The 11009-nt window shown below is 41.4% G+C and overlaps 1 protein-coding gene across 1 annotated transcript; it reads right to left on the bottom strand.

Annotated features, from left to right (window-relative positions):
• Window positions 1-35: 35 nt before the first annotated feature.
• On the bottom strand, window positions 36-4240 carry TMEM139 (transmembrane protein 139). Its single transcript, XM_026852725.1, has 2 exons — window positions 3967-4240; window positions 36-2623 (listed from the first exon to the last, which is right to left on the bottom strand). The coding sequence occupies exons 1-2, from the start codon at window positions 4212-4214 to the stop codon at window positions 2224-2226; spliced, it is 648 nt and encodes a 215-aa protein (XP_026708526.1). The 5' UTR covers window positions 4215-4240; the 3' UTR covers window positions 36-2223.
• Between the last annotated feature and the right edge of the window lie 6769 nt (window positions 4241-11009).

Raw genomic sequence — 11009 nt, forward strand, 5'->3', positions numbered from 1 at the left:
TTTTTTGGTTTTTTTTTTTTTTTTTTAATTTTCAGAGATTTTGTTACATATGTTTTGTTGCCATACGTTTCAGCTGAAGTCCAAAAAGGGCTCAAGTTCTGTAATTAGAAGGGAGAGGGGGAGCACAGAGGATGTGCAGAGTACACCTGAAATAGGAGGGGGAAAGCAAGTGAGCATCCTTTTAGCAGAAGCAAATTTACAGCTCCTGTCACGTAAAGCTTCAGACAGTTACTCCTTTTCCTGAGGAGTTTCACGTACTAAAACTTAACACAAGTCCAAAGGCTTCAATAACCCTTACAGATGCTGAAACCAAAATCCTAATGATCATAACTGGTGGCATTCTTGCCCTTTGTTTTGGCTAGTTTTTATCTGTGCTGGTCACCTGAATTTCCTTCTGACTCCTGGCAATTCAGTGCACACAGAAAGGTCCGGGTTGCCCAGTTTAGACCCAAAGTTTCTATTCCTGTGTGGTATACCTGTCTGCTTTTTACTGTGGTTTGTTCTTTCATGCTTGCAGATACAGGAGGGAAATGCAAGAACTGACTGGCTTTAAAAAAAATGTCATTGCCTCTATCGGCAAATACGTCTCATAATACTTTCATGATAGACGTATCATAGCTGCTTCATAATGATATTAAAAGTGATTCAGCTGTAGCTTTAGAAGTGGAACTCCTCTCTTTTTTTATAAGCCAGGATTATCAAATAAGCAGAATGCAAGCAAAAGCATGGAGTATTTCGGAAGAAAAATCTAATGATTCCACTAGGTATTTTTAATGTGGTCCCATTTATTTATAAACAACATAAAAGGTCTTTTCTTCCTTTGAACTATAAAGAACAATAAGAAATAATTGACTTGCTTCAAGCCTATGGTTTGATGGTAGCTCATATGAATTAAAGATGATGCAGTTGTATGAGACAAGGCTGTGATAACTGCTGTTCTCCTTCATAAGGAGATTCAGACCACCATATTTCTTTTTTTTTTTTGGTTTGGTTTTTTTTTGTTTGGACATTCACCACACATTAATGTTTCTTTACATACTGCAGACCACTTCAGTGCTGCAGAGCCTATCAGTTTAACTCACCCATTTTAAAAGACTGCACAGCATGACTGAGCAATGAGAGCTAGAATATGGCTCCAGCCTAGAGTCATCACGATGAAGACTACACATGACTTGAGACTGTTATTCTCAGGTGCTCCTCACTGCAGCAGTGGCCTCAGCAGACAGATTGGCCCTTTCCAGAGTCTGGGGAGAAGCCTCCGTGCATGGTGTTGTTACAGAGAACTGGAGGAACATTGACGTTTCTGTGCAAATGTTTGCCGTGATGACAATAAAGTATCTCAAGACGTTTGGGGCTGTAGTACAGCAGAGAAATACACCTTCCTACAGAGCTGCAAAGACTGGTGGTCCAGGCAGAGGATATGTATATATGTATGTTGTCCCACTGCCAGCCTCTCTTACAGGAGAAAAACTGCTATTATCTCCCTCTTGTCTGCCACTGCAGGCTGTGTGGGATGAGAACCTTGTGAACAAAAGTAATTTCATGGTGCCATGCTTGCTGTCAGCTTTTCAGCCCCAAGTGACAGGTATCAGGGTGGTGCCAGCTTCCAGATGAAGACAGCCACCCTCCCCTCAGTCATGCTCCAGTACAGCACAGCTGAGGACATGCAGCAAGAGTGGCAGAGGGGTAGCAACAAACAGCACAGACCATAAATTTGTGTGGCTGCAAAACAGCAACTTGAGGAACTGTAGCCTCTGTCTCTCAGTAGGGATTTTAGGGTGGCTGATGATTGCACAGCTCTCAGCAATACTGCTGTTTGTAATACACAGGCAGAACCTACTTAGTGCTGTTTCTATTCCTCCCTTTACCCAGGCACCTTCTCCTGGCTGAACTCTACAGTCCTTCAGAGGTCCTGGTGGCAACCTTGTCTCTTCTCATGATTCTCTCTCCTGCCCCACAAAGGTGTATCTCCAGTTTGAGAATTGTTGCCATATATAACACAACTTTCCTCACACTGGTTTTATGCATCTGCCAAGACAAAGCATTATGGTATTGCATTGATTTAAGTGACATCAGAAGCTGAGTCTGTAGTTCAGCTTTGGTTCAAAGAATGGTGAGACAAACTTTCACACTTTCAGGCATGAAAAATCTCCCACCTTCCCTTTAGGAGTGCCCTGTATTTGGGTAAGGGTGTGGTTCTGCATTCATGGAAAGTTAAATTAATCATAATACCGAGGGCTGGAAAGCATCTTCAAAGACCTCATCGTTGATGGCACTTTCATAAGCAGGTGGTGGAGTGAGTGGCTCTAGTGGCTCAAACCTCTCTTCAATACCTTTCACTTCATGGATGTCCGAAACAAACCGCTGCAGCCTTGGGGGCAGAACCAGCTGCAACGGCATCCTGGAGCCTGTGTCTGTCTCAGAGGTGCTTATTGTGTCTGATGCCCTGAGAGCCTCCACCATAATCTCTTCTTGGGCAGATGATTCAGTAACTGCGTTGTAAGGAGGAGGCTCGTTCAGTGGTGAGGGTACGAAGCCTGGATTGGATGCAATAGTCCATATGGCTGGAACTGACATGGTCATCACCTCCTCATAGGTGGGTGCTTCATAGGCAGTGTTCACCCTGTGCACAGAGAGGAATGTCAGTTACACTGGTTATTTTACTGTTTAGTTTACAGAGAGGTGAGTAGTCTGGATAATGTCCTATAGGGACCATGCTACAATCAGTAGATGGGACTGAGACAGGATCTCTCAGGTAGTATTACTGTATGTGATATACTGTCACTGCATCAGCTCACTTGTCCAACCAACTTAATGTCTTGCTTTTTGGTCTAGAGAATGGCTCATCTGACTCTTCCCACACTCCTCAGAATAAATGAAGAAACTCACAGTGTTCAGTTCAGTATCCTAGGCTTAGCTTGATGTCCTTCATTTAAAACCTCCTACCAGTTAAAATTTATTACTAAGAATTACTAACTACGGATTATTTCTTGGAATAAAACAGAACCTTGCATTTTTAATATATTAGCTCAATGTTCATCTATTTTTAAGAAGTGGAGAAAAGTATTTGCATTTAATTTAAACAATGACTAACTATTCTATGTTAGAGTATCTGCAAAGAAAAATGTTACTTTAGAAACATCTTCCTTTTTAGGTCATATTATAAAATAAACAGATACTGATTTTCTTCTAGCATGTCCCCGAGCTAGCAAAGCCCAATATAGACTGCTTTTTATGTACTCTTTCTAAAAATAAACACCCTACAAACCTACCCTCCTACAAACTCCGTATCTGAGAATGTCAAGTCATTTATGGATGTGGATAATGATTACCTGGATTATACAGACAAGGAAGCAAAGAGGCAAATAAAGTTATACTCTTCAACTACACTAGGCAAATTGAGGTTAAATTAGGTCATGCTGAGAACCTGCAAATGTACATGAACTCAAAAAAGATGTGGGAGTATTCAGAGCCTCTCAGAATCAGGGTTTATTAGTGTCAAGTTGGATTTTTAAGACTGGAAACACACCCAGTTACAGGTTCCTTTTTAAAAGTTTACTGAGGAACAGTTGCTCTGGAGATAAGGTTTATAGAGCTAAGCCCAGCTGAGATTGAGTATTGCTTTAGCATTTTTCCTTTTTCCTTGTCTGACTCATTGTTTGGTAAGACTTAATTACTCAAATCAAAGCAAAACTGGGCCTGGATCTGTTTAACCTTGGGAATTGTTAGTGGATCTGTTCATAGGGGGAAGAAAATTTATATTGGACAAGATAGAGGACATGCATGGTATAGACATTTGCAATCTCCACCTGAAGAATGAAAGAAAACAATCTAAAAAGAACTTTTGTCTTCTGGAATGAAGTCTGTGTTTGGTGCCCTAGGGGAAGGGCAGCACAACAGTATGTAAAATGGCCATGACTGAGGAGAGAGAGTTAAAGTAAGAGAAGTAACCAGGTTGCTGCCTACCCTGCTTGGCTTTGCCTGTTTGTAGGTATCTCATTTGCATCATGTCGGTGCTGATTCCTCAGGTAACACTCGACAAACACACTGAGCAAATAGCCGATCAGGCACACTCCCCCTACCCCTAGGAAGAAATAGCCTACTGGATTGATGTTAGATGAAATGGCCAGCATGGTGACCCCAATGAGAAGAGCAGCAGTGAAAAGAAGCAACAGGGTTTGGCGGATGTTCTTCCAGTGTGTCTCTAACCACATGGTAGTATAGATGGTTGTAGCAGACAGCTGAGAACAGATGAGAAGTTAAGGGGACAGGCATCTGTGGGAGACACAATAGTTTTTTTCAACATGAAGCATGAGCATATAAACACATTATCAGTATCAGGACCAAAATAAGAACATACATACTCAAGTACATGCCATCATGACAACATGCAGCTATGCATATGTGTAATAAGCCTGGGAAATCTGTGCATAAATGCATGTCAGTAGTCTTCCCTATGTGAACACATACTGAATAATGGGAATGCTTGGACACAGAGTTACAAGACAAAATGCATAAATACACCATCAGCATTTAATTGCCAGGCTTACATAAAAAGGTTTAGCTTCTTAATAGAACTTAGACCAGTCCAGGATGCAAATTTGAGGTTACTGCAAAAGTGAAATGCCAAATAACTTTAAAGGTTAATTCTAGGGCATTTGTACCTTGCATAATGAACATTCAGATACTAGTTCAGATCAGGGAAGAAAAGTAGCCTTATTAATGGGCTTGTCTGCCCCAGTAAATTGAGGGTCTAACTTCAGTGTAGCATTATAGCAATAACATGACTAGGTTCTAGACATAGCTGGTGTATGTTTTCACAAAATATATGCGTGTGTTTGAATATTTTTCTATGTCCTTGTTGTTTTTCCATTGATGTCCTTTTTTGCACCATTCTCACACACGAGAGCCTCTCCTGTCCCCCATTCCAAAGCCCATCTCTGTGAAAGAGAAAGCAGTTGTCACTGTGTGCAGTCAATATGCAATGAATAACAGGCATCTGTGGTATTCAAGAATACCATAATTAAGGAGTCATCTTGCATGTGTTATAGAAACCTACATATATCCCGTTTTGATAAAGACCCATTTGAAGGGAAAAAAAGCATGACAATGGGCATATTTTTTATGACTATGCATTTTCAAAAAATATAGTTTTATACAGTTCCATGTTACATTGTGTGCTTTTGCGCACTAAATGCATTCCCTTGTTACAGCAAAAATACATAAATGTATCGATACAAATGCCAGGAAAAGAAACACATTCTTTTTCAGCTATACTTACCAGAGAAAGGTTTCGGTAGGTAGGAGCAGTCATGTTTTAACTTCTGACTTCATCACAAGGTAAAATGTACAAGCTCTTTTGTTTCTGCTCCTTCTCTTTCTGACCTGAGGATGGGACACCAGTAAAAACTCTCCCTTCCTTCTTTTGAGTTTTCCTGTAGGGAGATGACGAAGATTTCTTTTGAAACTAAAAGCTGGATAGTAGTGAATATGGGAAAGTACCAAATGATGGGAAGATCCTGTTGTACGAGTGTTCTGTGGGAAACTAGAATCTCCTTTTTTCAGGTTCTGAATCCAAAGCAATTTCTAGACGATCACAAACCTTCTACTCTTTTGCAGCTCGTCTAGGTCTGTCCCACAAAAGCAGGAAACTCATTAGGAAAGAGGGTGGAGTGAGCAGTGGGGGAGTGCTTACCTGTGTCGGATCTCTTTGGTCTGTTTTACTTTCGTGGGAGAAACTGCCCTGAAAATTATGTTTTCCCCACTGCGTAGCAGAGGAATCTTGATCTCTGCCTCACAAAGCAGGAAGGACTGCTGGCCCAGCCCACATCACATGGCATAAGTATGAGTTCTGTAAAATGTAAATCTATACATTTTGTAATCTTGATTGGGTGCTGTTTGTCAGGTGTTGATTTATGTCCTCTTTGATTTTACAAGCAAAAAGGAAAAAAGAAGGCAATGGGTTATTATTTCACAGAGGGCTGAGTTAAAATCCTTTTTACTCCCTGATGCATCTGGGAATAAGGAGTACTGATAAGCTACAAAACAGTTACTGATTTACTTCATGAAATCTTTAATCATCTGAACCTTTAGTGTGTGTCTGAAAATGGAATGGAATGGAATGGAATGGAATGGAATAGAATAGAATAGAATAGAATAGAATAGAATAGAATAGAATAGAATAGAATAGAATAGAATAGAATAGAATAGAATAGAATAGAGAATAGAATAGAATAATTTCATTTGGAAGGGACCTACAACTATCATCTAGTCCAACTGTTTGACCACTTCAGGGCTGACCAAGTTAAAGCATGTTATTAAGGGCATTGTTCAAAATGCCTCTTAAACACTGACAGGCTTGGGGCATTGGCCACCTTTCCAGGAAGACTGTTCCAGTGTCTGACCACCCTCTTGGTAAAGAAATGCTGCCTAATGTTCAGTCTAAACCACACCTGGCACAGCTTTGAACCATTCCCACACATCCTATCACCAAGGAGAAGAGATCAGCACTTCCCTGTCCACATCCCCTCCTCAGGAAGCTTCAGAGAGCAAATGAGGTTGCCCCTCAGCCTTCTTTTTTCCAAACTAGATGAGCCCAAAGTCCTTGGGCACTCCTCATAGGACATGCCTTCCAGCCCTTCCACCAGCTTTGTTGCCTTCCTCTGGATGCATTCAAGGACCTTCACATCCTTCTTAAATTGTGGGGCCCAGACCTGCACCCAGCACTCAAGGTGAGGCCACACCAACCCTGCATACAACAGGATAGTTACCTCTTTTGACCAGCTGGTCATGCTGTGTTAGATGCACCCCAGGATGTGGTTTACCCTCCTGGCTGCCAGGGCACACTGCTGACTCTCACTGAGCCTGCTGCTGACCAGCACTCCCAGATCCCTTTCTGCAGGGCTTCTCTCAAACCCCTCCTCTCACAGTTTATACTTGTGACTGGCGTTACTCCATTGTAGGTGCAGAATCCAATATTTCGACTTGTTAAATTTCATGCCATTGATGATTTCCCAATGTTCTAATCTATCTAGATACCTCTGCAAGGCCTCTTGTCCCTCAGGAGAGTCAACAGCACCTCCCAGTTTGGTATCATCAGCAAAATTCTAATGGTGTATTCAATTCCTGCATCCAGATCATTGGTAAAGATACTGAACAGAACTGGCCCTAGAATTGAGCCCTGAGGAACAGCGCTGATGACTGGTCGCCAGCCAGATGTAGCCCCATTCACCACAACCCTTTGAGCACTGCTCTCCAGCCAGTTCTTCACCCGGCATAATGTGAACCTGCTTATCTCACAATTGAACAGCTTGTCCAGAAGGATGCTGGGACAGCATCAATAACTTTACTCACATCTAGAAAATCTACATCTGCCGCCTTCATCCCTTCATCCACTAGGCAGGTGACCTTATCATAAAAGGATATCAAATTAGTCAGACAGGACTTTCCCTTGGTGAACCTCTGCTGACTGTGCCTGATGATTGCATTGTTCTTTAAATGTCTTTCAGTAGTACCCAGTATAATTTTCTCCATAATTTTTCCAGGAACAGAGGTTGGACTAACGGACCTGTAGTTCCCTGGGTCTTCCTTCACTCTCTTTTTGTAGATTGGAATAACACTGGCTAACTTCCTCAGACTCCCAAGATCTTTGGTAGGTGACTGAGAGGGGTCCTCTCATAAAATCCACTAGCTCCTTCAGTATTCTGATATGAATCCCATCAGGCCCCATGGACTTGTGAACATTCAGCTGATACAGCTGGTCCCTTACAATTTTAGTGTTTACAAATGGAAAGCCACTGTTCCCACACTTGTGGTTCTCCAAGGCAGGGGACTGGGCAGCCAAGATCTGTTGGTATTATTAAAGACTAAGGCAAAAATGCCTCTGCTTTTGCTTGACCCTTATTAGTCAGATGACCATCTTCAACAAGTATCAGTCTAAAGTTTTCTTTAGACCTCCTCTTGCTATGAATGTATGGTTTCAATTCTAATTGAGCTTTGGCCTTTCATGTCTTCATTCCTGCATATACAAACCACAGCTCTGTCATCTTCCTGCAAAGCCTGACCTCGCTTCCAGAGATCATACAATTTCTTTTTGCTCTTAAGCTCCATGAGGAGATTCCTGTTCAGACAAGATGGTCTTCTGCCCCACTTTCTTGAGACAGTGGAATTGTCTGCTCCCATGCTTCTAAAAGGTGGTACTTAAAGACTGACTGGCATTCATGGACTCCTAAGCCCTTGAAAGCAGATTCACAGGGTACTCTGCTAAATAGCTCCCTGAATAGCTTGAAGTTTTCTCTCCTGAAGCCCAGGGTAGCAACTCTGCTGTCCTTCTTTCTTATTACACTGAAAACTTTAAACTCAATAATTTCATGATCACTGTTGCCAAGATAGCCACCTACCATTGCACCCCACACAGGTCCTTTGCTATTTACAAACAGCAAGTGTAGGAGGGCATCTTTCTTGGTTGTTTCACCAAGTGTCTGTGACAAGAAGTTATCTCCTACAAACTTCAAGAATTTCCAAGACCTGCTTGTCTCAGCAGTATGATATTCCCATTTGATGTCTTGGAAGTTGACATCTCCCATTGCGATCTTCTGTAAGGACAAGGGCTACTGATGGTGAAATTTCTCTTAATCGCCTATCAATAACTCATCAGTGTTTACATCATTAGAAGTTTTCAAATATTATACTATGAATTACATCCAGTAGGTGTCTGCAGCTCAAGTTTTTCTGTAATAGAAAGATGTCCTACTGCTAAATGTTTATTAATAAGTATTGAAGGTGGAAGATGGGACTGAGAAGCATGAGCTTTAACAAAGATAAATGTAAAGTCATGCACAGACAGAATAATCCTAAACAGCAGTACAGGCTGGGGTCTGACTGACTGAAACAGACCTGGTGGTCATGATGAATGGCAAGTTCAACAGGAGTCAGCAGGGTGCCCTTGAAGCAATGAAGGCAAACTGTGTCCTGGGTTGCATCAGGAAGATTGTAGTCAACAGGTCAAGGGGTGTGATTATTCTACTCTACTCAGCACTTGTTAGGACACACATGGAATATTGCGTACAGTTTTGGTCCTCCCAGTTCAAGAGAGAAATTGAAAAATGGGATATGGTCTGGGGAGTTGCCACTAAGGTGATTTAATGGTTGGAGAACTTTGACAGCTTCAGGAGCTGGGTTTGTACTGCCTAGAAAAGAAAAGGCTTGGGCAGGTGTTGTCTGTTCACAGTTTTCCAGTGTCTAGCAGGTAGTTACAGAGAGGAGGGAGGTACTATTCATGAGGGTACATAGTGATAAGACAAGAGGCAGTAGGAAAGAGGATAAGTGCCTCTAGATAAAAGAAAAAAAGTCTTCAGTGTGAAAACAGCAAAACATAGCAATTATTTGCCCAGAGAAGTGGAGGAATCATCTTGCTGGAAATAATCAAGATGCAGCTGTGTCTAAGGCACTGCTTTCAGTAGGACACTGGACCAGATGATGTCTTCTTCCAGCCTAGACTTGTCAATGTTTCTATGTTTCAAGTATTTTTCCCTTATAATTGCCGTTTTGGCTGCTGACAGATAAAGGACCTTCAGCTCTGATTGTTACACATTCTTTGTTTTCAAGAGACTTCCTCTGAAGATGGCAGACATAACATCTAGAGTGTTTTCCAAGACTGTCATTTAAATGGGAAAACTGATTTGTTTCTTACAGTTCTTTCAATTTTGGGGTTGCCTAGTGTTGAGAACACCTTAACTGCTAAGGAAGATTTGACAAAACAGCCTCTCTGCACAGAAAGCATGACTGACTTGTGGAATCTGGATGCCTCTGTACTAACAGCAACTTCCCTCTAACAAGGGTAGGTGGTGGTTGTTAGACCTGTTCCTTAGAGATAAAAGATTATATCTTACTTGGCTGAGGGGTATATTAAAATATACTACAGACCTTTGCTAAGTGTTCTGTTTACTGAGCTATTGTAACAAAAGAGCATCACTACTATAAGAATTACAGGAGTGAATTTTCAAATAAAAGGGTTCTGCTTTTTGAATGAGCAAGTGAAAGTGTGGTTTGACAAGGCAGCTGAACAAATTTAATAGGTAATTGCTATGGAATATAGTAGTCCTTTCTTCTTCCTGCCTCCATCTCCTCCTGTCCTCCTTGCAATGATTCTTGTGCTCAGCTGATCTCTAGCTGAGCCAGCTCAAATGTCTCAGCTAATGGGAAATTATTTACATTTTCCAGAGTGAATTTAGTGGGCTGAATCTAGTCACCAAAGTATCATCTAACCACTAGATCCCCATTCAAGGGAAGCAATGGGAATGCATAGCTGGAGTGGTGGAGGGGGAGGGAGGGAGAGCAGGATTAACTTTTAGGGCTGCAGTGGGCACTGTTTCATAGCCTCAACCCAAACCACTGGAACAGAAGGAAGTATTTCCTTCTTTGACTGAGTAACCCCCAAAGAAAGGTGTAGAATCTAACACCCATCTTGGCCTCAGCAAGTCCTATTAATTTTATAAGGGATTTTCAGCTTAGCCTGATGGCTCGATGACCAATTCCCAGCTTTGGTATGTACACTATTGAATCCCCCCAGCAATCTGACTATCATTGAATCCCCTTGTAAGTACCTATAGAAGGCTGCTTATCCTGCTGTTAGCTGTGTGGAAGGAGCCAAGGCACTTCACTTGTCTGCACATTCTCTTGTGGGGAGTAGGCACATAAAAAGTGCTTTGGGGCTAGACCTTTTTGCTAAGTTAGCAAAAAGTCAGAAAAGTGAAAAAAATCTTCATTATTTATAGAAAACTACCTCTGCAATTGAAAAGGCTGTATTTGATTTGTAGTAGAAGTTTTGCTGAAAATTTGTATAGTAGTTTTGATTAATTTTAAAAAATATGTATATTTAAAAAAAATATGTATAGACATAGTTATGAAATACCAGGAAGAAAAACGCTAAAAATGGTAGGTATCTCTGCTGTATTAATTGTTGCTTGTGTTACTTTAGTTTATTTCAGTTGAAATTCAGAGTCCAGCAG

This window comes from Athene cunicularia (genome assembly GCF_003259725.1).
Source record: "Athene cunicularia isolate RWA chromosome 1 unlocalized genomic scaffold, athCun1 chr1_part1, whole genome shotgun sequence".
NCBI lineage: Eukaryota > Metazoa > Chordata > Aves > Strigiformes > Strigidae > Athene > Athene cunicularia.